This window comes from Notolepis coatsorum, assembly GCF_963971535.1.
Source record: "Notolepis coatsorum genome assembly, chromosome: 3".
NCBI lineage: Eukaryota > Metazoa > Chordata > Actinopteri > Aulopiformes > Paralepididae > Notolepis > Notolepis coatsorum.
In genome coordinates, this window is record NC_140167.1 from 72,589,366 (window position 1) to 72,617,147 (window position 27,782).

The 27,782-nt window shown below is 43.1% G+C and overlaps 1 protein-coding gene across 1 annotated transcript in view; it reads left to right on the forward strand.

Moving 5' to 3' along the window:
• The window catches only part of syde2 (synapse defective 1, Rho GTPase, homolog 2 (C. elegans)), a 136,177-nt gene that overhangs the window by 20,000 nt on the left and 88,395 nt on the right, over window positions 1–27,782 (forward strand). Inside the window, 1 exon segment of the mRNA XM_084310992.1 lies at window positions 26,155–26,462. Within this exon segment, the coding sequence (XP_084167118.1) occupies window positions 26,155–26,462 (308 nt within the window).

A 27,782-nucleotide genomic window follows, 5' to 3' on the forward strand; every position in this document is an offset into this window, starting at 1 on the left:
CTGTACACAGAGCAGACTCCGCGGATGTCCGCGCGGCTCTTTGAGCCTTCATAGTCGAGCAGATCTCAGCGGACGTCCGCGGTCTATTTCCTACATTTCTCGCACCAGTTTTACTACATTTCCCAGAAAAAAAGTTTTACGCACTTGAATAACAGGTAGCGAGATGCAATGTACCGTATAGGCTTGAGGTGGACAGCGCGTGGTGCTGAAATGAAACACGCATTGCATGAAATAAAAGCACCAGTTTTATTTAAAAATATTGGAAACGGAGATAACATTCTATGTTATCTCCGTTTCCAATATTTCGAAATAAAACTGGCAATTTTACACACTTCATTTAGAAAAGCCATTCAAACATCTCTCTGGAGCGAGTGGTCAGAGTAAAATGCAGATCGGCGTCACATTAAATGCAGTTCGATGTCAACCAAAACGCCGAGCAGCGTTTTGTGTGACACCAAGTCAGCGGCGCGGATGTCCGCGCCTCAGAAAATAGGAGCGTCGCACCTGTGGGTCTGCTGTCCGCTGAGATCAAAGCTCAAGAGTCCGCGTGGACGTCCGCGCGGACATCCGCGGAGTCTGCTCTGTGTACAGTCTGCTGGACTATGGGAGCGCCTTAAGTGTGCTCCGACCTGTGCGTACACGTAAGCACGGAGTCAAGTTCAAGTTGAAATTGATGAATCCCACTCTTTGCTTAGAAATGATCGTACGCACAACTGGTTAAGCACAAATCTGTGCGTAAGACACGTTGATGAATGAGGGCCCTGGTGTGGTTACGTCATTGCTACTTTAGAGCTGCTCTACCTGTCACAAGGTATAGTCAAAATCCATAACGTAGCGCAAATTCATACCGTGTACTTTCTATACCGTTTATACCGTCCACCCCTACATCACACTGGGCAATCATATGTGTGCATATATGTGTCTGTCCCCATGTATGTCTGTGTGTGTGGCTATGAATGTGTGTGTGCCCTAATCTCTTGACCCTGCCTCATAATGGGGCACGTAGTGATTGGGGGGCTGCTTGCCAAACCTGGAACCTTGGCATATTTGGCGTACGGAACAGTAACCTTCACCAGTGCAGTGCCCAACAAACACACACAACCGAGCAAGATGGTGGAGTACGCCGGCCAATTTAAATCTCCCTGAGTGAGCTACTGCAGAGTCCCTGCCTGCAGGGAGTGGGGATGTGCTTTTGGCGTGGCTAACACACACCCTTGACCTGAAGGTGTAACAGATGGTCCTAGTACATAACACAGAGGTGTTAATGTATGTATGTGTGAGGGAGAGATGTATGTGAGAGAGAGAGATAGAGAGAGATGGAGATAGATGGAGAGAGAGGGTAGATGAGTGAGAAAGAGGCATAGAGACAAAAAGAGAGGGAGGGAGGGGGAGAGAGAGATAGAGTATGTGTAGGCACTGTAAGAAGGCGCATTGCATGGCTAGATGTGTTGTATGAGAGGTGTGAACTTGTACAGTATGTTAAAGGAAAACGCCAACATTTTGGGAAATTAGCTTATTTGCCATCTTCCCTGGAGTTAGACAAGAAGATACATACCCTTTTCCTCTCTGTGCGTGCATTAGGCTTAGGGAACAGCCGCTCCGTTAGCGTAGCTTAGCTTCATCACTGGAAGTGGGTCAGACCTTTACCCTGAAGTTCCCTACAGGAACTTGAATTAGACGATTACGTTTTCTAAGCAAATATACTCGGAACTATTTTTTGCCGAACCACTCCTCTCGGGGCGCAGTCAGTGGTTTCACACAACGCAGTGATACTTACTAACGTGACGCCAGTGTTTGTTTACATTCTCATTTCATTCAAAGGATCCGAACCGATTGAAGTTTATGGATACCATGACTTAAAATCCTCTTACCTTGACGATTAAAAGCCTCCACAATTTAGAGAACAGTATTCCCATGGCTGGTGTTGATATGCTGCTAGCTAACGAAAACCAACAGCCGGACACTAAAGCAAATAACGAGGGTAAATTTTTACTTCCGGTCGGGGGGTTCCAAAATAAAAGAGCGATGTCTATAGCACTGGAAATACGTTTATTTTGTACATTATCTAACGTTAACACGAACCTAAACTAACGTTACAACTAACCTAAAGTTAGTTTAGGTTCGTGTTAACGTTAGATAATGTACAAAATAAACGTATGTTCCCTAAGCCTAATGCACGCACAGAGAAGAAAAGGGTATGTATCTTCTTGTCTAACTCCAGGGAAGATGGCAAATAAGCTAATTTCCCAAAATGTTGGCGTTTTCTTTTAAATAAAACGTAATTCCAATGCCATGGTTTGGTTCCGGTTGCCGACCGACCCTGCCGTTTTAGGTGCGACCCAATTTAGTTAAAAAAAATAAAAAAAATAAATTTATTTTTTATTTTTATTTTTTTATAATAAAGTTTCATAAAAATCTTAGTCAAACCTTTAGTATTATGGATATTAAACATGCTGGCAGAGTACATGCATCCATGTTGTTGTGAACATTCTAATTAGATAAAGAAATTCCCTAGATCCATAGTCGCAGTGGGAAAAAATAAAATAAAATATAAAATAAAATAAATTCCCTACCTACCCATGGCCTTAACTGACAACCAACAGGAACCAAACAATATTTTTTTTATGCCCTAGGGATGTATATACAACATTTTCACTTGCGATGCCCACGAAGTGTCAGACCAAGAGGAACTGTTTGGAGAATGAATGAGGGATATATGCAGAATGCAGTGCTGTGGGGGGGGGGGGGGGACTTCTACAATGACTGCCACTGTAGCCTTTTCTTCTCTTTCCTGAGTTGTTTTTATAAAGAGGGTCCTCTTCAGACCAAGTGCCAGACCCGGCTCCATACAGACAACACTTTGTTGTGTCTACAGAGCTTCCAGCTTCCTCTTTGTAGAAGTTCTCTCGCATGCCTATTGCCTATAGACACCCTGATGTCTGGCAGCATGGCCACATGGGTAGGATTCCAGGCTCATGATCGGAAGGCTGTGGGTTTGAGGCCCGGCCAAGGCCGCTGTGGTAAAGTGGTGTTGTTGTCCTGCAGGGAGCACTCTGTCCTCTGGAGTCTGGACCTGGTGGTGTTGTTGTCCAGCAGGGAGCACTCTGTCCTCTGGACCTGGTGGTGTTGTTGTCCAGCAGGGAGCACTCTGTCCTCTGGACCTGGTGGTGTTGTTGTCCAGCAGGGAGCACTCTGTCCTCTGGACCTGGTGGTGTTGTTGTCCAGCAGGGAGCACTCTGTCCTCTGGACCTGGTGGTGTTGTTGTCCTGCAGGGAGCACTCTGTCCTCTGGACCTGGTGGTGTTGTTGTCCAGCAGGGAGCACTCTGTCCTCTGGACCTGGTGGTGTTGTTGTCCAGCAGGGAGCACTCTGTCCTCTGGACCTGGTGGTGTTGTTGTCCAGCAGGGCGCACTCTGTCCTCTGGACCTGGTGGTGTTGTTGTCCAGCAGGGCGCACTCTGTCCTCTGGACCTGGTTGTGTTGTTGTCCAGCAGGGAGCACTCTGTCCTCTGGACCTGGTGGTGTTGTTGTCCAGCAGGGAGCACTCTGTCCTCTGGACCTGGTGGTGTTGTTGTCCAGCAGGGAGCACTCTGTCCTCTGGACCTGGTGGTGTTGTTGTCCAGCAGGGAGCACTCTGTCCTCTGGACCTGGTGGTGTTGTTGTCCAGCAGGGAGCACTCTGTCCTCTGGACCTGGTGGTGTTGTTGTCCTGCAGGGAGCACTCTGTCCTCTGGAACTTGACAGTAACAATGTAACAGGGACACTGTACGGTTGTGAGTGCCGTCCTTCGTAATCGCAAAGAGTAGGGGGTTCCCCGACGTTCCTGGCGAAATTCCCTTGATCAGGTCTCTTAACGTTGGGGAATCCCAAAATCTAAGATGTCTTAAATGGCCCTAAGAGCAAATTTTGTCTTAAGTCCGTTGGAGAATGAGACCCATTGTGCCTGCATAGCTTAAGCGCTTTCAGTGTCTAAATGTCTCAGTGTCTTATACAGCTTCCCTTTAACACTTTGAATGCCGACGACGACTATTCTCGTCTTATCAGACCCCCCGTTGAGTGCCGACGACGTGTATTGTCGTTTGATTTTTTTTATTAGCCATCTGAATTATCCCCCATCCCCTTTCCCCTAGGGGGCTTTTTACCCCCAAATAGGCCGTTATTGAAAATAAGAACTTGTTCTTAATTAACCTGCCTATTCAAATAAAGGTTTGATGGAATTCATATTTCATCAACCGAGTCTCCCGTTGGTACAGCAGCCCCTCCAGGAGCTCCGATGGGAAAAAACAGCCCCCTATCGTCTATCCCTGTGTAACTGCAGGTCAGTCGATTATACTGATTATACCAACTGGCTCCACTGTGCTGGCGAGCCATCTGATGATGAGGGATCTGATCGCGAGACGGAAAGCAGCCTGGAATATATATTTACAGCAGCCAATAATCAATCAATAAACGCGATCGATATTTGGAATGGCGATCAGGAATTGGAATAATATTTTTGGAGAACATCTGATCTAAGGTAAGGAGTCTATGTTACCAGTCTTGGGGTAATCGGAGCTGTATTCACTGAGATAACAGCATGTCCTGTGTGTGTGTGTGTGTGTGTGATTTTTTTTTTTTTGTTTTTTTTTTTTTTTATATAAACTTAAATTTTTATTAACAGTTTATAGACAGACAGCACTTACAAAAAATAAATAATCAAAAATAAAGAAACTAGCATCACAATAAAAACAAAAAGAAAAAACAGTGCACATAAATATTTACATGGGTATCATGGTTAGTTGTCTGGTTCCCCTACAGTTGTTTTCTAGGTATTTGATACAAAGGCTGATTGTGTATCTCCCTTAAACAGGCATAAACAGGTAATTCCTACTCAAAGATGATAAATGCTGACTAAGGCTTGTATGTAGGGCTGGGCGATATGACCAAAAACGTTATCGCGATAAAATTATAAAATTATTTTCATATAACTCGATATCGATAATTATCGTCGATATAATGTCTGTCAAGTTTAATTAACTTTTTATGCCCGGCGCCGATGGACGGGCTATTAATAGACTTATTTTTCTGCTGTGAATGTCTCGAGTTGATGTCGTCATCAGTCCGCGCACGTTAGCCAGAGCGAGCAGTACTGTGTATCCCATGACAATGTACTAGTAAATATCCCTAAAATACTCTGTTCCGCCACAATACATTGCAACGACGTCCACCGTATATCACACACTACTCTAACCGTGGCATCAGAATTCTCGCCACACACATACTCTGCACGTAAATATATAAAAACAGCGACGTGCAAGCTAGTTAACCTAGCCAGCTTAGTTTACAAGCGATGTATCCCATGACAATGTACTAGTAAATATCCCTAAAATACTCTGTTCCGCCACAATACATTGCAACGACGTCCACCGTATATCACACACTACTCTAACCGTGGCATCAGAATTCTCGCCACACACATACTCGGCACGTAAATATATAAAAACAGCGACGTGCAAGCTAGTTAACCTAGCCAGCTTCGTTTACAAGCGATGTATTCCATGACAATGTACTAGTAAATATCCCTAAAATACTCTGTTCCGCCACAATACATTGCAACGACGTCCACCGTATATCACACACTACTATAACCGTGGCATCAGAATTCTCGCCACACACATACTCGGCACGTAAATATATTAAATATCGCCGTGCAAGCTAAGTATCCTAGCAGCCTTGAGTCCTGAGCTCAGCTGTGGTGCGTAAGGACGTCATCACGTAACGTTGGTTGTTAGTGGTGAGTGTGCTGAGCCGAGGCTGAACGGAGCCAAACTTGGAAAATCGATATATCGAAACTTTGCGACCACGTTTCATGTTTATTTCGAGGAAATAATTTATCGCGATATTTATCGTTATCGTTTTATCGCCCAGCCCTACTTGTATGTGTGATCTGGGTCCAGAGACCCTCCTTGAGCTTCTTTCTTCCCTTATCCTTCGTCCTTTTTTTTTTTTTTTTCTCTTGTTTATTAACTTTCACTTTGCCTTTTGGTTCACCCATACACAAACCACATCATCCCTGAATATTTAATATCACACCGTTAAACAGACATAAATAATAAGGTATAAAAACATTCAGCAATTGTAATATCCCAAAAAACAAAATAGAAAATACTAACTAAAGCACAGGTGTGTGACATGGGTTCATAGACCCTCCTTGAACATCTTTCCTCCTTTACCCTTCGCCCTCTTGTGTTGCATTTGGTTCTTCCTCTGTGATGTCGTTCTCGTTCCTTTTATAATCCTCCCACTTTCCCCATCTTTCCCCAAATTTCTCTTCCTGTAACCTCAGCATGTGTGTTATCCTTTCCATATCCTGTATTTCTTCCACTATTCCTACCCATTGTGCTATTGTCGGTGGGTCTTCCTTGTACCACAGTCTCGTTATTGCTTTTCTGGCCGCTATCAACATTATCTTTATTAAATATTTGTCCCCCCCTTGTATTCCCTCGTGTGTCAGGTCTCCTAAGTAAAGCACCAGTCCTGTTTGTGGTAGCCCGTATCCTAATATTCTGATCATTGCTTCCCCTATCTCCTCCCAATACCCCTTCAGCTTCTGACATCCCCAGAATATGTGCGTGTGATTTGCCCCCTCCTTCCCACACATCCTCCAGCATGCTCTTTTTGTTGGTGCATATTTTCCTTTCAGCTCTGGGGTTATAAAGAATCTGATTATGTTTTTCCATCCAAATTCTTTCCATATTCTCGATCCTGTTGTTGAATGTTGTACCTCGCATATGTTCCCCCATTCCTTCCCTGTTATTCCTATCTCTAGTTCTCTCTCCCATTTCTCCCTTATATAATCGGTCGTGTGTCCCTTGCTGGTCATTATAGCCCGGTATATTGCTGATATTACTCTTCCTTGCCCCCCTTCGTATGCCCATACTATCATCTTTATTATTCCATTCTGTTCCTCGTCTTTGGCCCCCCTTATTTCTTTGTTGTAGTAGTCTCTAACCTGTAGATATCTGAAGTGGTCCCTGTTTTCTAGTCCAAATTTCTCCTTTAATTTTTGTAGTGTCTGCATTTCTCCCTTCTCTATCATTTTGCATATCGCTGTTGCCCCCCCCCCTCTCCCACCTTCTGAATCCATGGTCTAACCTCCCTGGTTTGAATCTCTTGTCATGTGCTACCCATCTCAGGACCCCTGACTGCTTCTCCAATTTGTGTGTTTTTACTACTCTGTTCCATATGGTCAAGGTGCATTTGGTGATTGGATCTAATAGTCCCTCTTTTTCTTTAAATAGTTCCCTATCTCCCACCAGAGCTTGTACCTTGTATCCCTCCCCTTCTTTTTCAATGTCTTTCCATCTTGCCTCATATCTGTCGTTACACCAGCACGTCACTGCTCTCAGTTGTGCTGCATAGTAATAATCTTGTAGGCTGGGTACTGCCATCCCTCCCTCTTCCTTTGGTAGTTGTAGTGTTTTATATCTGACCCGTGGTCTTCTCCCCGCCCATATGAACCTCGATATCAGTCTGTCCCACTCCCTGAATTGATTCTGTGGTATTTGTATCAGTAGTGACTGGAATAGGTACAGTAACCTTGATAGTATGTTCATTTTAATGACCTCTATTCTTGAATTGAAGTCCAAGGGCATTACTGTCCATCTCTCTAAGTCTCTCTTGATGTTCTGATTTATCTGTGTATAATTCGCCTCAAACAGTTTCTCCACCCCTCTCGTGATGTTCACCCCTAAGTATTTAATCTTGTCCATGTCCCATCTTATCCCGTACTGTTCTCTAATTTCCGTCGTTGGAGAATAGTTCCATGCTAAGGCCTGTGTCTTTGTCACGTTTAGTTTGTATCCTGAGTAGTGGCCATATTCCTTCAGTAGATCCATCAGTGCCGGGAAGCTCTTTTCTGGTTGCCTCATGTATACTATCACGTCGTCTGCAAATAGGCCTAGTTTATATTCCGTTCCCTTTATCCTTACTCCCTTGATGTCCTCGGTCTGTCTGATCAGTTGTGCCAGTGGTTCTATGAAAACGGCGAAGAGCGTCGGTGAGAGACAACATCCCTGTCTGGTAGCCCTCTCTAATCTGATTCTATCCGTCAAGCTGCCATTCACCTTAACCCTCGCTGTCGGTTCTTGATATATCGCCTTGATCATCTTCATCGCCCTCCCGTTCAGTCCGAACCTCATCAATGTTTTATATAAAAATGTCCAGCTCACACTGTCGAACGCTTTTTCTGCATCTAGGCTAGGCTTGGGCGGTATCCTTATTTTCAAACCGGCAAACCTTTATGTTATAATACCCCGGTGCACGGTATTTGACGGTATGACTTTCATTTTCATCCGCGGGGGGGGGGGGGGGGGGGGGGTTACGTGTTACCAAGTAAACAAATCATCGTCAGCTCTCAGAACGGTAGTCCCGCACCAGTAGAAGCCTGCACCGTTTTAGCGTTAGCATCTAGCCTATAGCCATGGCAGACTATTTGATTCCTTAAGGGCTAGAAATTGCCTGGGTTTTGGTCATATGCTCCCGAAATGCTCCCGTTGTTTGGCTACTTCTATGTGCAGTGAAAACTACTCGAATGCTTTATAACCTAGTCATTGATTTAGTTCAGGGTAATCTAAGATTAGTCGCAGAGCTAACGTTACTTAACGTGAGCTAACGCTAGTTATTCAAGCTCAGTAGCTCACAGAGAGAGATAAACAGCTGACAGCGGATAGTACAGGACGGCACAAATACAATAAAAAGGCGGGTGGGGGCTGTTGTGTAAACCTTGTACTCTTTAGTTCACATATAATAATTTAGTTCACATATAATAAGAGACGGATTGCGCCACAACAACACTGCTCTCGTCACAACGCTTTACGGTATTTTCACAGCACTGTCGCAACATTACCGTAAAACGTGAACACCGTTGTGACCCACTCGCTCCACTAGAGCGGTCTCGCCCTCTGCTGGCGCGTGTGTGCACTACACTCAGTGTGTGCACTACACTCAAAACTCCGTTTCACTGTTATAGAAACTGAAGCGCATCTGTGATTTTGACGGTGACGGACGGTATTGAAAATCAATACCGTAGGTATTTCTAAATACCCTGGTATACCTTAATACCGTCATACCGCCCAAGCCTAATCTAGGCTAATCAGTACCGCGCTACCCCCTTGTTTTTGTATCTCCTCTACTATGTGTAATGTCTTTCTCACGTTGTCCTGTGTCTGTCTCCCTTTAATAAATCCAGTTTGATCTTCATCTATAATGTCTGGCATAAACGTCTCAAATCTTTTTGATATTATCGATGTATACATCTTCTAATCTACGTTAAGTATGGACACAGGTCTGAAACTACTACATAATTCCCTATCCTTCCCTTCCTTTGGTATCGTGGTGATTATGGCTTCCTTCCACGAGGGGGGCATTTTCCCCTCTTCCATCGTGTGTCTGAACGCCGCCCCTAACATGGGTGCTAATTCAGTTCTAAATGTCTTGTAGAATTCCGATGGGAATCCGTCGCTCCCCGGAGACTTGTTGTTTTTAGCTCTACTAATTGCCTCTTCCAGTTCTTGTTCCGTAATTATTTTATTTAATTCTTCATTCTCTTCTTTCCCTATCGATGGTAACTCTAGCTTCTCCAGATACGTTTCTATTTCCTCTTCTCCCACTGCTTTTGGCTGTGTGTATAATTTCTCATAGTATTCTCTAAATGTCCTCTCTATTTCAGCTGGGTCCCTCAATATTTCATTAGTCTTTGTATCCCTTATTGTGTGTATCGTGTTCAACTTCTGTTGCGTTCTAATTCTCCTAGCCAACAGTCTGGTCGCTTTTGGTCCCCCTTCATAGTACGTTTGTTTCATGAACCTCGCTTTCTTTTCTATTTCCGTCAATAATTCCCTATTTATCCTGGCCTTTACTTCTTTGATTTCTCCGAGCGTTTCCTGTTCTTTTGATATCTGGTGTCTCCCCTCTAGCTTCTTCAGCTTCCCTATCAGATTGTGATATGTCTCCGTTCTGGCCTTCTTCAGCATTGCTGTTTTTTCCATCAATTTCCCCCTTATCACCACCTTCAGTGTGTCCCATAGAATGTTCGGGTCTACCGCCCCGTTGTCATTTTCTTCCTTATATCTGGCTATCTCCTCCTTGATCTGACTCACCACCCCCTTGTTATTTAATATTCCTACATTTAGTCTCCAAATCGTGTTCCTCTGTCTCCCTTCTAGATCTACTGTCAGATATATGGCACTGTGATCCGATATGTCCGCCACTCCTATACTGCTCTCCCGTGCCCTGTAACTGTCCCCCGTCGTCATCAAAAAGTAGTCTATTCTCGCATATGTCACGTGTGGGTGTGAGTAATGTGTGTATTCCCTGTCCATGGCGTGCATCCCCCTCCAAACGTCTGTAATTCCCATTTCCGTCATCTGAATATTCATATATCTACTGATGGGTGCCCGTCCTTTTCTAGTACTCGTGGTGTCTAGGTCGTGATTCAGTACTACGTTAAAATCTCCCGTACATATCAATATCCCTTCTAGTTCCATCACTATCATATCAAAAATGGTCTCATATAAATCCCTCTCACTCTCTGGGGGTGCATAAACATTTACTAACGTAACCATTTGGCCCTCCATTTTCCCCTTCACCAGAACAAACCTTCCCTCCTTTCTCCTTGTCTCTTACTTCCTTGATCAATTCAAATTTGACTGTGTTTTTGATTAAGGTGATTACTCCTCTCCTCGGGTTTTGTTCAAAGGAACTATAGTATGCATTTTCATATCCAAATCTCTTCAGTTTCTCATGACCCTGTGCTACCAAATGTGTCTCCTGCAGAAAAATCACTTCCATCTCACTTTTTTTACATTTCAACATCACTTTGCCCCTTTTTATCGCATTATTCATTCCATTAACGTTTAACGACATCATTTTTATACCTTTAACCCTTGTCATCTTTCTTCTTCTTTCGTCTGTCAGTCCCCCCCATGTCACACTCATTCCCCTCTCCGGTTGGAGCCTCCGCTCTCTTCACCGAATACATATAATGATTAACATAAATAAAAAACATAAACTTTACATAAAGTGCTCCCAAGGCGTTCGGGGGGTCCCTGTGTCCCCCCCTGTCCCCTGCTGGTGGGTGAGGGGTAATTGCCCTCCTAGCGAGGGGCCCCCTCCTGACGGCTTGGGGGTTTGAAACCCTTACCCCCAATCGCTCGTCATATTTGTCCAGCTTTCTTACTGTTTTTTTTGCTTTCGAGCTCCTGGTCAAAAGCGCTCTGTCCTTCCTTTTGATCAAAGACCCTCTTTTCTTGGTCCCTCTCAATGTGACTCATATGTTTCATTGTCCCTCCTTCCTCCCATATCCGTGTGCGGTGTCTCCCGTGTACCCCTTTTTACTTTCTTTTCCTCTCTATTTTCTATGTGATGTCCATTTATCCCCTTAATCCCTCCCAACTGTGTTACTCACAGCGTGTGTCTATGTATCTGTTTCAGTATGTTCTGTGTCTCGCCTATCTAACCTAGTTATATTTCCATTTATTTCCTCCATCAGCTTGTGTATTATGTGTCCATGTATACGTTACGTTCATTTCTATATCCTGCCTCTACCTGGGAATGTGTGCTTATGATGTTATTTCAGTTTCTATACTTTGTCTCTATTTGAATAGTTTTTTCAATCTCTTGTGCGTGTACTCATCCGTTCGCCTCCTCCCGCCTCCTCTCCGTCTCTGGCCTCCTCATCCGTCTCCGTCCTCGCTCCGTCACGTTTCACCTCGGCCTTCTCCTCTCTCCTCTCTCCGGTTTCGGTCTCCCGCTCTGATCCATCTGCGGGCTCCCTCCAATCTCTGCTGCAAGCTCCGCGTCTGGTCCTCCTGCCTCCTTCCTTCTCCGTCATCCGCATCCCTCGTCGTCTCATCTCTCGCTCCGCTTCTCGTGCCGTCGCGTACGTCGCCGCCCCTTCCTCCCAGTGAATCCTTAGCGAGGTCATGGGTGACTGGAATCTCATTCCGTTTTCTTTCAGAGTTTTCTTCAGTCCCGCGTAGGACCTGCGTGTTATCGCTACCGTTGTCGAGTAATCGTGATCAAATGATAGTCTTTTCCCTTCGATTTCAATCTTCTTGGTCCACGCGGTTCTGAGTACCAATTCCTTAACCTCGAATCTCAGAAAGTTAATAATCACCGCCCTCGGAGGTCTGTCCGGTTGTGGTCTCGGAGCCAACGCCCTGTGGGCCCTCTGTATCTCCATTTTTTCCAGTCCCGTTTCCTTCAGTTGTTCTTTGATAAGCTTTTCCACATATTGGGTCACCGATTCCCCTTCGACTCCTTCTTTCAGTCCCCATATTCTGATGTTATTTCTCTGTGACCTCCCCTCCATGTCTGACATCTTTGTCTCCATCTGTTCTTGTTTCTGAATCACACATGTTAATACCTCGTGTATCTCCGTGTTCCATTCCTCCGCGTGTGCCGTCCTAGTCTGTAACTCGGTCACGTTTCTGTCCTGTTCCGCCATCTTCTCCTCCACCCTTTTGAGTTCTGTATTCATTTCACCTCTGAAGTCCTCCTGTTCCTTCCTCAATTCCTCCCGTAGCTTCCCAATATCATTCCTTATCGTGTCCGTGTTCAGTTTTATCGCCGCTGTTATGTTCTCCAGTATCCCGGCCTGCATGACCACGGCCCATCCTGGCATTCCCGTGTCTGCCTCAACGGTACCTCCCCCTTCTTCCGCCTGTCTTTTCTCGGCTTCGCTTCGGGGACTCTGTTTCTTCAGATTCTCTCCTTCTCGTGTGTTCTCCATTTCTATTTCCTTCACAATCATTGTCTCTTCCTTACTTCTCATGTGCATTTTCATTTTTAATTACTTTTCTGGTCTTTTTTTATCAGTTTTTTCGCTCATTTGACCAGGAGCTCTATCGCACGTGTGTTACCCGTCTGCTCTCATACCGGAAGTCGTGTGTGTGATCTTGAGGAAACGAGAGAATAGATTTTTCAGCCTGCCTCTATAGCGTGCATAAGTACACATATACTATCGATAATCTAGCGTTTATTTGAAAACGATTCATAAATAGGCCGACAAATGACAACGTGTCTAGTGTATTCGAGAATATTCCAATAAATGCCGTTTATGGGGGAATCTTGAAATTTTCCAAAAATCTTCGAGAGAACGATAGCTTTTCGAAATGCTATAAAAAGGATATGAACCGATTAAAAAAAACAATCCGTTTCGACAATGTTGACTGCAAACAAGTCATTGATAAGCGACGGGGAGATTAGACACATAGCCATAATTTAAAACATAGATCATGCGTTTTTTTTCTTTTCTTTTTTTAAACTTAATTTTTTAGCGTTTATCGCTTTTCTGGTCAAGCATGACCGACAGAAACAGGTTGAAATGGGATGTAGAGCAGGGGAAGACATTCTGAGAAATGACGGCGGGTCCGGGAATCGAACTCGTGTCCCCCAGATCCGTGACGAGCACGGTTTTCCCCGACGCAGAAATAGCGCCGAGATATGCGGTGAGCTACGGGAGCTCCCCAGATCATGCGTTTTTAACGCTAACATTGAAGTGGATGATGCCATTTAATGGGGTAAAAAGGTAAACAAGGTCGGCACTGTTAATGGTAGCGACTAGTGAGTCCTATAGTTAAGCCCCAGGTTTCTTAAATGTTGTATCGGGACCCAAAGTGGGCCACAGATTTGTCTAAGTTGCTCAAGCGACAGATGATAGAAGTACTGAGTATGTTTTAATGACTCATGTCCATCATTTGTTGCCATATACTATCGCCGTCATGGTTTAAATTGATTATAAAATGGGTAGCTTCAAATCAAGCAATCTGATTGGTTCATAGCCATGGTATAATGAGCATATACCTACAGCTTTTTAATTTTAATTCCTTTTCACAAGTCAGTATCACTCCGTGTCTGAGGAAAACACTTTTAGCCTTGTTAAATGAGTCGGTCTGGTGTACGGGGGAGACTGATGCATGCCTCCACTTTGCATCCAGTCGAACTACACCCCTTAGCTGTGATATAATAACCATATACCACTATAAGAAAATAAAATATATATATATATATATTTTTTTTTTACTTTTTTTTTTTTATGTTGTGGGACTTGTACAGCACTTTGTTCAACTTTGTCAGTGCTGTAAAGTTTAAACCTTTTAAAATCTTAGACAAACAAAACACTTTGCTTTCATGAAATATTGTAAGCCGTCATTTGAGGCTTTATAAAAACAGCACAATGAACACAAATCTGTCAGTGCCGAGTCCGACCTCATCTTAAATAACAAACAGCATTGCTTGTTGTAGTTAACAAAGAGAGGCAGAGTTGATTTTGCAAAAATATATATAATCTTTTATTTTTTTTAATAAATAATCTAATTTTATTTTCATATTCGAATCCCATGCCCATCGAACGAAGCTTCGAAGCTTCAAAGTATTTAAGACAGCCCTATTAAATGGACTGTTATATCTTATTAAATTGTGGACATTTATTCATTCCCACTTATTAGACACTATTTCTGATGGTAAAATGAGCGTACAAAGCAAAATACAGAATTCTGAAATATTCAAACGGAAAAAACGGAATTTGGAAAAAAATTAAATGGAATTTGGAAAAAAATTAAACTGATTTCATATGGCTCTACTCAGGATGTCAATAAACTCTCTCAGTTTTGGTCCCTGGTTAATTTTTTTTATCCTACCTCTATCCTGCTAAAGGTTCTCAGTCCACATCCCAAGCTAACACTAACAGAGCGGTTCCTCTCTGCCTACTATACTCAGTCAGCAGTCAGCAGCACATGGGACAGCTGGAGAACATAGGCTTTAATCCAGGCTAATGCAAACACACCACCGCCTCGCTTCACGCAAACATGTCTCTCTGTAAATCAAACAAGGGTAGACCATCAGTAAATGGAGTGGAAGAGTACTCCAAGATGTGTAGACTTTGGTACCGTTAACATTTGAACCAATGCCGGTACCAGTACCAGTATCTGGAATTCGGTACCGGTAGCCTACCCAACGATACTTTTTTCAGTATTTTACTCTCTCTGTAATAACAACAATGTAATTTTAGTATACACATTTTTTGGAATAAAAAACACATTAGTCCAAACTTCTCAATTTCAAGATTATTTATTTAGAACAGGGGTTCTCAAACTTTTTCATACCGTGACCGTGACCCCATTTCATTGTGGATTTTTTTGGGGACCCCATACGTAATTTCAATGTGGAATTAAGGAATATCAAAATAAAAGCACTCATTGTTGGACTTGATCATGCATATTTATTAGACAATTTAATTACAGCACTATGTTATCAATACACATTTATTGTTGTTGTAACACACCACACAAAGTCTTTCACTGAAGACAAAAAAATGTGTCATTCCTGTTGCTGTCTCGTCTTGTATGACTGCAACTAATTGTAAGTTTAAATGTTCTTTTAAACCATGCTCTCAAGGTACCGAAATGTGGCACCGATCGATCTATCTAACATGAATCGGTACCCGGTAGTACAGATTTTAATTCAGTCTGTACCCTTAAAAGTACAGAGTTCGGTACCCAACCTTAGATACATGCTTTGTGTGTGTAATGTGCCGTGCGTGCGTGTGTGGTAGTATACTGTTTAAATTACATTGAATTCTGAGACATTATAAGGTCTGTCGATTAAAGTGTCTTTGATGCTTTATTAAAGTGTACCCCCCCCCCCCCCCTCCTTTAAAAATGCTGTAAGTGGTGGTTTTTTTATGTTAAAGGGGAACTATCTTATAAATGTCCTTTTTCAGTGTTTAGCATTGTTTCCTAGCTATATGGACTTATATGAATATGATCTATGTCTCTAATTCTCATATTGGCGCATTCTTCCAATTCTCCTCTCACAATATTCACCCTCACTGAACTGAGTCATCTGAAAATGTGCTGATTTGTGATGTCAGAGAGACTCAGCTGCATGATAATCTGCATGAGACTCACACACTCAGCACAGTTACCACAGTGGTTGGAGGCCAGGCTCAAAACGGCTTAAGATCTTGAGGTAGAAAAATGCTGTGAGTACTTGATTAGAAATACAAAACAATGAATTAAAAAAAAAAAAAAAATTACAAAGGTGTTCCATAAACTCACAGGAATTGTGTAAAAGTGCCCAAATAGTGAAAGAAATAGTAAAATAGTTCCCCTTTAAAATAAGTAGCTCTAGTCTACAGGACTGGTCATTTTAAGATGTACAGTAGAACACTTATTTGAACAAGAAATACCACTTGCAGCACCTTTTAATAATAACTTTATTTATATAGCACCATTCATACAGATTGCAGCTCAACATGCTTTACACAAAGAACTAAACAAAAAGATTAGAAAAACATTTTTATAGATTTTTTTTATAATAGCAAAATTATAAAAAAAAAATTATAACAGTAAAATAAGATGTAAAAAAAATAACAAATAAAATCATAAAAACAATAAGAAAATATTTAAGTAAAAATTATAGAAATAATGAAAAATAAAACAATAAAATAAAGATAATAATTAAGCTAGTTTAAAAAGGTAGGTTTTGAGCATTTAATTTTTTTAAAGTGCCAACCGAGTCTGCTGTCCTGCTGTCCTTTAAGTGCATTAAGAAGTGGCTTCTGTTTCTAACGGAACGAAGGCTGTTTTTTGACGCTCTCGTCGCAAGCGTCTTATGTAAATAGGTGAACGGGGGCCGCGGGAGACGCCGTCCACGCGGAGTCATGTTCCCACCGCTTGTGGTTAGAAGAACGCATAAAGGGGTTACCATGTAGACGCCAACATTCTGAAGACTGCTTGTGTTGTGGTGTTAATAAGACCCGCCAAGGCCGGTCGAAGGCGGGGGTTTAAGGGATTTGGGGGCAACTGGAGATGGTAGTGATTATTGCCGGTCAACAGTCGCTTTCTTGGAGAGTTAATAAAGTGAGTCAGTAGATCAGAGGAGGAGGAGGAGAAAGGAAGGGGGGGGGGGGGGGGGGCTGACGCTGAAGTAATCCCAAAGGAGCACCTCCTCCTCCTCCTCACCTCCTCCTCACAGGAGCGCCACAGGTCCTCCCCTCACGGTGCTGCTTTTCAAGGGGCCCACGTCAATGAAAATGACCACAACAACAACAACAAAAACACATTATTCTCAATCTCTGGGCTCAAGAGTTGCAGGTTATGCAACTTAAAAAGAAATGTAAGCAGGTGATTTTCTATCTGATTCCTGGACTCAGATGAGAGAGATCGGAGGAAACAAAAAAAAGGAGATTTTATTCTGACTCGATGCCACAGTGCTGCTCCATAATCGTACAGTGAACATCGTGCCACTTCCTCTTTCAAGTACACACACACACTCACACACACACACACACACACACACACACACACACACACACACACACACACACACACACACACACACACACACACACACACACACGAACACGCGCACCAGGCACTGGATCTGTTTTGTTTCATGAAGTGAAAATATGACCCTACGATGGAACAAGTCTGTAATTTAGTGGTTGTATCTCGGGGCTTATGCGAAAAACACATTTCCTCGAGGAAAAGGGGAGACGTTGTCATTATTCTCGCGTGCGCGGAGGGGCTCATCTGCGATCAAAACAGTCTTTAGATGGGCCTGGTGCACATGTTTCAGCAGGATGCTGCCCTCACACACACACACACACACACACACACACAGCATGTTTTTCTCATCAACTCTTATCTTGTCAACACTCGGTGGAGGGAAAAAAGCTCTTGCCAGACGACGGTGTGATTTAGTCGGAGGTGTGTGATTTGTTAGAACACAGCCTTGTGTGTAGGCTAGGCAGGCAAACACACACACACACACACACACACACACACACACACACACACACACACACACACACACACACACACACACACACACACACACACACACACACACACACACACACACACACACACACACACACACACACACACACACACACACACACACACACACACACACAAAGGATACTGTTTTATCACTGGTCCTCTGTTAACCCTTTTGAAAGAACAAGGCAACACATCACCACCTCTATTATTGTGTCCCTTTTCAGTCACACAGATATTGCTACACACACACACACACACACACACACACACACACACACACACACACACACACACACACATACACACATACATACATACATACATACATACATACATACATACATACATACATACATACATACATACATACATACGTATTATACACACACCCACACACAACCTCTCCATCTCTTCTAGGTCTGTTTTCACAGCTGTCGTGCCGGTGGGTTTCCTGCACTCTCTTTTCTTTCTTTTTTTGCTATTTTCTTTTTCCCCCCACCACTCTGTCAGAAGGAATGCATCGTAGAACCAGAGCAGCTAGAAAAGGTACAGACACGTTATTATGGAACGTTGATGATGTGAACGACACCTCTGTAACAACAACAAGCCTATTTCTGTGGAGCGCGTTGCTCGAGTCGCTCCCGTTCTCACCTGATCCGTTCCCAGCAAGTTCTATGTCGCCAGACATTCGCCAGACGTTGGTGCCAGTTCTATTGAAGCCTGTATTAACCCTTTCACTGCCACACGACAGAAGGTTAACCCTTTACTATCACACAACCGACGGTCGCCGAGATACAACCACTAAATTACAGACTTTTGCAACTTGTAAGTGGCTTTGGATAAATGACTAAATGTAAATGTATTGGAATAATTTCCCTTCACTTTGTATCGAGGGGAAGGACACCATAGTACTTGGGAACCTGACATCACATTTTGGGACAAGCTATGAGGGGTGTAACGGTACACAAAAACCACAGTTCGTACAGGTTTTCAGTACAGTGGGGGAAAGTTTGGCTTTCCATGTTCCACTCAGGGGTGATGTAGTGAGCAGTTACTGTTAACTCATTGACTGCCACGCTGTTTTTCCATATTTAATATCTGGTGCCAGCGTTTCAGACCATTTTGACGATGTTTACAGACCCATCGTATATTCTATATTATAGCTATGGAGACAATAGTATGGCTAATTTAAAAGGCAATATTTATACTCCCAACAGGGAACAAACTGTTTATTTCTACATACCTTCGTTCCTGCACAATCCCAGGCTAAAAAGTGTCCCGTTTCAAAATAATCCAGGCTCATTTCCTAGAACGCGAGATATTGCGTGTTTTGTGTGCAGTATGCACATTTTGTGCTTGTTGCTCGCCTAAATATTATTTCCAGGTCAAAGGTAAACATAGAATTGTTCACAAAGCCACCAGTTCCCTCACAGACTCGTTTTCGGATGCTGGGATCATCAGCAGGTCCGCCAAAACCCTGTCCACTCTTGCTCCAAAGTGTCTGAGTCAGAACAGGAACAATTTAAATAAATAACGTTAGTTGGCTCTGGCAGCATCTACCACGGTGCGGTGAACTGATAACGTTACATCCTCAGCCTGTTTGAAAATACTAGAATCCAACATAGTCTGGTGAAAACGCACCTTATGTTATGGATGGATCGTCACCGTTTGTCCGCTTCATAATAATCTCCAATAGTTCGCTCTAGGCGATCGCCATTGCCGAACGTTAGTTGGCTCTAGTCTGGAGTGCTCTCAACTAGGGCTGCAACTAATGACTATTTTGGTAGTCGACTAATCTGTTGATTATTTTTTCGATTAGTCGACTAATCGAAAAACAATTATATAAAATTATTATAATTTTTTTTTATTTTTTGCAGTACCTATCTTTGTGAAAGTGGCTTCTCAGCTCTGGTCCAGCTGAAAACAGAGCAGAGGAACAGATTGGACATTGAGCATGACCTCAGAGTTGCTTTGAGACTCTTGTCAGGACCAAACAACATCCCCAGTTATCCCATTAGTTCCCCCAAACTTACTGTCGGTCTGTTATGTTAAGCTAAGAAGTCTTCAGCTGGCTGGACCAGAGCTGAGAAGCCACTTTCACAAAGATAGGTAGTGCAAAAAAAGATATAATAATAATTATTATTATTATAATAATTTTTTTTTTTATTTTTTTAATTATTGCAAAACAAAAATTATTAAAAGTCAGTACTCAACACACAATGCATAATGAAACTAACAATCAAGGTGGCTAAAATGACATGCAAGTACAGAAACAGAAAACAAACAAAAAAGTCTATAATAATATTTTACCGTATACAGTATATATCCAACAAAATTACCAATTATACCAATGCCTTATACAGGATATACCCCTAATACCTATTTTCTAAAACCCTACACACATATGCACATATAATAATTTTTTTTATGACTAATCGACGCAACAATTCCTCGTCGTCGATTTTTTTCTAATCGACATCGTCGATTATGTCGACTAATCGTTGCAGCCCTACTCTCAACTCTGGTAGCGGCGACTACTGCGGAGCGGTGAACAGATAACATTACATGCTCGGCCGGTTTGACTATAGTATTTTTATGATTTACCAGAAGTGCTGAGTCCAATGTAGTCTGGTGAAAACGCACCTTATCTTATCATCCATAAGTGTGATCGTTTTAATAATATAATAATAATGCAGGACCTGTTCAGAGGTCTTTAATTGGCATGCAATTATCCTCAATGTTTAGCGGTTAGCACACACGGTTAGCACACACACACACCGGAACACACACGCATGCATTGTCTTTGTAGGATCGCCGATGCGATTAGTCTCTGCGATTAACCCATCCCGTCGTCCTTCCCCCCAAGGGCAGCCGGGAGCAGACAGGCGTCGGCGAGGGCCGCTCCCGGGGACCAATCCAAGTGCTCCTGCCCGTCTTCGTCAAGGACGCCACAGCGTTAGCGATCTGTTGTTGTGCATGTTTTTCCATTGGGTTTATCTTATCGGGGGGGAAACCCTTGCAAGCACGGGGAGAACATGCAAACTCCACACAGAAAGGCCTGGGAGATACCCCACCTGGGTACCTGGCATCATGGAAACCTGGTCCCCAAGCGGGAATCGAACCCTGGACCTTCTTGCTGTGAGGCGACAGTGTTAACCACTACACCACCGTGCCGCCTATCCTCTTCATAATAATCTCCAATAGTTCGCTCCACGCGTCGCCATTGCCAAGGCAGTTTGCTGGCTAGTGGCTACTGTGGCCAGTGAGCAACCCCCCCCCCCCTCCCCACAGTAAACTAGCCCAGATCAAAAGGTAGGCGAGACTGCCACCTATCGGGATTCGATCGTCATTTCAATTCTAATTATGTTAGGGTTACCAGGATCACACACAAGGTCGGGCGGACTGTTAAGTATGATAATAATAATAAAAACATAAAAAGTATACTCGTTTTTGGCGTTCAACGCATATACTCGTATACTCGTTTTTGGTGCCCAATGCGTTAAGTAGGGCTGTCAACGAATATTCTATATTCAAATTAATAATCAACAAAAAATTATTATATTCGATTGTGGAAAAAAGCAGCCCCCAGTGGGCGTGTGCCTGAATACACTGCATTATGGATAGGAGACACGCAACGTAACTTTCATTGAGCTGCCAGTAGTAACAAATGGACAACAACAACCGTGACCACCAGTCATGAAGACAGTGATTTGCACTTTGAGGTCTTCTAGCTCTGGCTTGTTGTTTGCGTTTGCCATACTATGAGGCTATGCTAAATTACAGGTATCTCTCAGTGGTGTGCGTGGGGTGATCTTGGAATTTTGAATTAAGTTTGGTACACAGCGCGTAGGCTACTGAACCGAAGGTCCCGTACAGAAACGGTTCGGTACGAATATGTGTACCGTTACACCCCTACAAGCTACCATACATTATATTACCCAGAACTCTCACCACGGCACTCATTGACTAAACCACCGGCAAGTATTCCATACAACTTAACATCCAACTGTCCCTTTAAGGCATTCCCAGATACCCTAGAAGCCGGTGGCAGGGGGGAATAACTACAGAATGGTTCCGTAATGGCTGTCCATGCATGTCATTAGAATGAAAGAGCCAGCGGTGGAGTCGTGTAATGATTATACAGCGCTGCAGTTTCTGCAGACATTGAGCATTTTCTGGCCCCAGGCGGCCGCCTCCGAGTTGTCTGTGCAGGGAAAACCCTGAGTGGGAGGAGAGTGAACGGCTGCCTGGTTCCAGAAACGACTGCGACGACCGCAGGTTTAGTGGTATTAGAATGAGTGAACTCATCTCATAGGAAACAATTATCTCTTGTATCCAGGGGCGGACCTTCCTACAGGCGATATAGGCGGTCGCCTAGAGCGCCACCCAGAGGGGGGCGCCAAAAAAAAAAAAAAAAAATTCTGTGCAGTTTTGGCGCCCCCCTCTATATCTGCAACCATTATTTTTACATTAAAAAAATTCTAACATAAGGGAAAATGAGCCAAAAATCTAAAACGGTCGGTCGGTCTGAGCCTCAGCTTTAGGTGTTCACAGTCAGAACATGCTAGAGCGCTGTGCATTGATGGGTATCGGTCAAGTGTTTATAGAATTGAACGTTGAGGAAAGAAAGACTAACGTTAGAGAACTATGAAGAAAAAAGCCAAAAAAAAAAAAGTGGTGAATCTCGCCTAGGGCGCCAAATGGGCTAGGTCCGCCCCTGCTTGTATCACAAGATTTTAAGACTAAAAAAACAAGATTAAATTACTTCTGGAGAAGGTTACTGTGTCGCCACATGTCACTCTCTGCTGTACACTTAGTGGTACGTATTAAGTGTTGTAGAAAGTGCTGTAAAACTAAAAAAGCCTTAGTGCTACATACAGCACACTCACTGACGGGTGAAAGATAAACTTGACAAGAGGTGTAAATCAAATCAAATGTATTGGTAGAGCCCGAAATCACAAGGACTTGCCCCCATGGGCTTTACAGGTCTAGAAGAAACATCACAATAGATCCAGAACAAAAAACACCATAAAATCCACATAAGCAACACACCCAGACTTCCCCCAATGAAGCTGAGGAACGACTCCCTAAAACCTAGAGGTAGGAAAAAGGAAAACACCACAGGCGGCGTGGAGGAGAGAAACCTCAGATGAGCAATTAGAAGGGGATCCCCCATCAGGATGTCAGTGATGATAATATAGTGTTGCTATGGATGATAGATGGATGGAGAATAGAACAAGCGAATAATTGGTATGTATATATACATGTAATAAAACACATACATGGTAGCAATAGTATCTAAGTACATAAGAACATTTAAAAATTTAAATAGAGCTAAGAACAAAAAAGTATAGGAATACAAGCGCTGGTATGAAAATTAAGATGAAGGCTCAAAGTACTTGTACAGCACTTGTTCAACTTTGTCAGTTCTGTAAAGTTTAAAACCTTTTTAAATCTTAGACAAACTAACCACTTTGCTTTAGGGATGCCCCGATCACGTTTTTTGCCACCGATACCGATCACCGATCGTCTTGAGCCATATCGGCCGATACCGATCCGATACCGATCGTTTTTGGTTTTATATAAAAAAAAATTAAAAAATATATACTTTTTTTAATTCTTTTTTAATAAAATATATATATTATATAATTATACTTGTAGTTGTATTATCTGCGAGACATCGCCACCACGCAACAAGTCAAAATGCTCGCTATCTCCACTCTCTGTGTGTATACTCTGCTTTGGTCAAATCACATTCAGCATGCCCTCAGCAGGGTATCTGCGGCTCTGCAGATATACCCTACTCCCTCAGCTAGCCCCGTTCGTGACTGCGATGCAAGCCGGGGCTCGAATACGCATCGAATCAATGTTATAAGACATTGATATCAGGAGCTATCTGTAGCTACTGCTAGCCGGCTAGATAACGTTAAGACAACGCCTCAGTGAACTATTTAGTTTAATGGGACATTTCGTTTTGAACAGTGAGCTAACGTGAGCTAACGTGAGCTAACGGAGGTATCAACATGCACTACTAGACTATTGCTGGAGCATTTGTTGATATCAGGAGCTATCAGTAGCTAGCCGGCTAGATACCGTTAGACAATGCCTCGTGTATTAAACTAAAAGTGAATAGTTGACTGGGTAATTTTGTTTAAACAGTAACGATAGCTAGGTAGCTAACGTTAGCTCACGGTCCCATGCACTAGACTAGAGCAGACTATTGCCCGAGGCAATAGGAGCCTGCTCTGTGTTTACACGGGTAAGGGAGGGGCAGGAGGAGGAGGAGCGGCAGTTTGCAGCTCTGTGTGTCTACAGAAGTCAGCGAGTGAGATCTCTGCTAAGAATTGGATCATGTTTTTCGATCGGTTTTCACGATCTGCGAAAATGAAGCATTATCGGAATTCACCTATCTCATATTTATACTGAATATCGGCCGATACCGATCACTGGCCGATCGATCGGGGCATCCCTACTTTGCTTTCATGAAATATTGTAAGCCGTCATTTGAGGCTTTATAAAAGCATCACAATGAACACAAATCTGTCAGTGCCGAGTCCGACCTCATCTTAAATAAAAAACAGCATTGATTGTTGTAATTAACAAAGAGAGGCAGTTGATTTTGCAAAAAAACTAAAACTAAAATTGAATATATTTCAATTTTTATTTTATTTTTAATATATTCAAATTTTATTTTCCCATTCGAATCCCATGCCCATCGAACGAAGCTTCGAAGTATTTAAGACAGCCCTAGTGCAGTGTGTGTATTTGTGTCCCATGTGAGGTGTGGGTGTACGGATGCATGTGAGACAGATGGAGAGAAAGTGTCCATCATCTGGGGTGATGGACATTTGGTGATTTGGTGATGGTCAAGCGGTGTAACAGTCGTACCTCCAGATGCTGTGGGTCATCAACCTCGTCATGAACACTGCTGTTGTCGTCACGACGCTCTGGTCTCCTGATACAGATGTTTTCAGTAGCAAACTCCAAGTCTCAGTTGGATAAAAAGAAAACTTTATGGCGGTTAGGTGGCCGAGCGGAGATTGCGTTCGTCACCAGCCCCGGAGCTGAGCTGGATTTGCCTGTTCGAATCCAGCTCACAGCTCCGGGGTTGTCACCAGCTTGGCTGGCCGTCTGCACTGATACAATTGGCTGTATCAGAGGGTGGGAGAAGCTGGCGGGGTGGGTCCGGGTCGTTGTAAACAGCGACTCCTACAGTTCGGTCGGGGCGCCTGCTAAGCGCGGATTGGACGTGAGGGGGATAGTGTGGTCCTCCCACACGCTACGCCCTCTCAATGAGAATCCGCGCTGCCAGGTGAAAAGAAGCGGTGATTGGCTGGACGTGTGTCGGAGGAAGCACGTGGTAGCCTCCACTCTCCCAGATGATCTGACTGTGGGGGGTAAGTGCGCAGCGACCAGGAAGGGACTGGGAATTGGCATACGACTAACATTGGGATGGGAGAAAATCGGAGGAAAATGGAGGGGGAAAAAGACCAAAAAAAAAAAAAAAAAAAGAAAACTTTATTATATTGATGATGGATTCTTCAGATCAGACTCAATATCTTTTGTCACATGTGCACAAGGGGCAGCACCATGAATGCAACACACACACACACACACACACACACACACACACACACACACACACACACACACACACACAGATTGTTGACATTAATAAATACCTTATATTACCGATTGGTGACAGTAATACATACATTATATTACAGATTGGTCACAGTAATACATACATTATATTACAGATTGGTGACAGTAATACATACATTATATTACCGATGGGTGACAGTAATACATACATTATATTACAGATTGGTGACAGTAATACATACATTATATTACAGATTGGTGACAGTAATACATACATTATATTACAGATTTTTGACAGTAATACATACATTATATTACAGATTGGTGACAGTAATACATACATTATATTACAGATTGGTGACAGTAATACATACATTATATTACAGATTGGTGACAGTAATACATACATTATATTACAGATTGGTGACAGTAATACATACATTATATTACAGATTGGTGACAGTAATACATACATTATATTACAGATTGGTGACAGTAATACATACATTATATTACAGATTGGTGACAGTAATACACACATTATATTACAGATTGGTGACAGTAATACATACATTATATTACAGATTGGTGACAGTAATACATACATTATATTACAGATTGGTGACAGTAATACATACATTACATTAGTTCACGTTGGTAGAGAACAAGGATAATGACATAAGGAGAACCGAGACTCATTCCTCTTCCTCTCCCTCTCCTACAGCTCTCATTGAGCAGCATGTCCAGGGACTTCACGCCAACGGCCCGTCCGTCGGGAGGGCCAACAACGATCTGTTGCTATGGCGACCGCCGGCGTTCAACACCATCACCGTCTCCAAGAAACGCAACTGGCTGCAGCAGAGCTCCTCCCCCGGCAGTAAGGCCCCCGGCAGCGCCGACGAGCCGCAGGGCATGCTGGGAGTGGAGGAGGAGAACGCCTCCCACCAGCTCCCTCCTCCTCCTCCCAGCCCCTCTCCGGGGGACCTGAGGGTGCTCCACCTCTCGCGCCCGCTCCGCCTGCACATACCCCAGGTTAGTGGGACGCTTGTCTGGATCCCATGAGTCTGTGGATACAGTATAAGCTGCACACCATCGGCCGACTATTTCAGCCGGACTTCTCCTCCCCTTTCGGTATCTGACTGTGACACTTTTTTGCACCGTCGCTGCATCCAGGGCTTAGCGCCGACCCAGGATGACTGTGATCTGTTTAAAGAAATACAAACAAGCCAGAGCGTTTTTTTTTTTTTTTTTTTTTTAATATACCGGAATGATAATAGATTCAGCCAGACCTCTCTCCAGCGCTGACACAGCGCTGACATAGTGTGGAGAGAGGTATGGCTATGCGAGACTAGTGTGATTTTTGACCATCTCACTGCAGCGACATTATAGTTCTTAAAGGAAAACTCCAACATTTTGGGAAATTAGCTTATTTGCCATCTACCCTGGAGTTAGACAAGAAGATGCATACGTTTTTCTTCTCTGTGCATGCAGTAGGAGTAGGAAGACGTTGGGAACTAGGCTAATGGAGGAACCTACTTCCAGTGACTGACACTAAGCTAGGCTAACGGTGCGCGTCTTCCTACTCCTACTGCATGCACAGAGAAGAAAAAAGGTATGTATCTTCTTGTCTAACTCCAGGGTAGATGGCAAATAAGCTAATTTCCCAAAATGTTGGAGTTTTCCTTTAAAGCAGGGGTGGCCAACCAGTCAGAGACTAAGAGCCACAAAAATTACTGTGGTACCACAAAGAGCCACACCATATACCAGCGTTTCTCAACCTTTTTTTTCAGTCACGGCACCCTTCATGTGTTTATAGGTCTCACCCTCTGGCCTCTGAAGTTGCTAATGTCTTTTTTATTTGGGCCTCACAGGGTTAAAAGTACCCTGTGAGAGCCACGGTTGCAAAATTACAAAATCACCTTTAGCCATTTAAAAAAATAATGTTTATTTAAAAAATGTTAAAGGGGAACTATTTTACTATTTCATTCACTATTTGGTCACTTTTACACAATTCCTGTGAGTCTATGGAACACCTAGATTTTTTTTTCAAAAACAAAAATGCATTGTTTTGTATTTCTAATCAAGTACCGTACTTTTCGGACTATAAGCCGCGGCTTTTTCCCCCATTTTTCGACCCTGCGGCTTATATAATGGTGCGGCTTATATGTGGACCAAACCCGAAAATGTAAAAATCGAAATATTGCTTTTTTTTACTGCATTGAAATGTTATTTATCTGTTCCCTTATTAAATATGCAACTTGTTTGTTGAAATGTTAATAAATGGGAGCTTCCTCAAACAGCCATCTCTTTCCCGACAATCCCCTCTGTGCACGAACCCTTACATATGGTAAT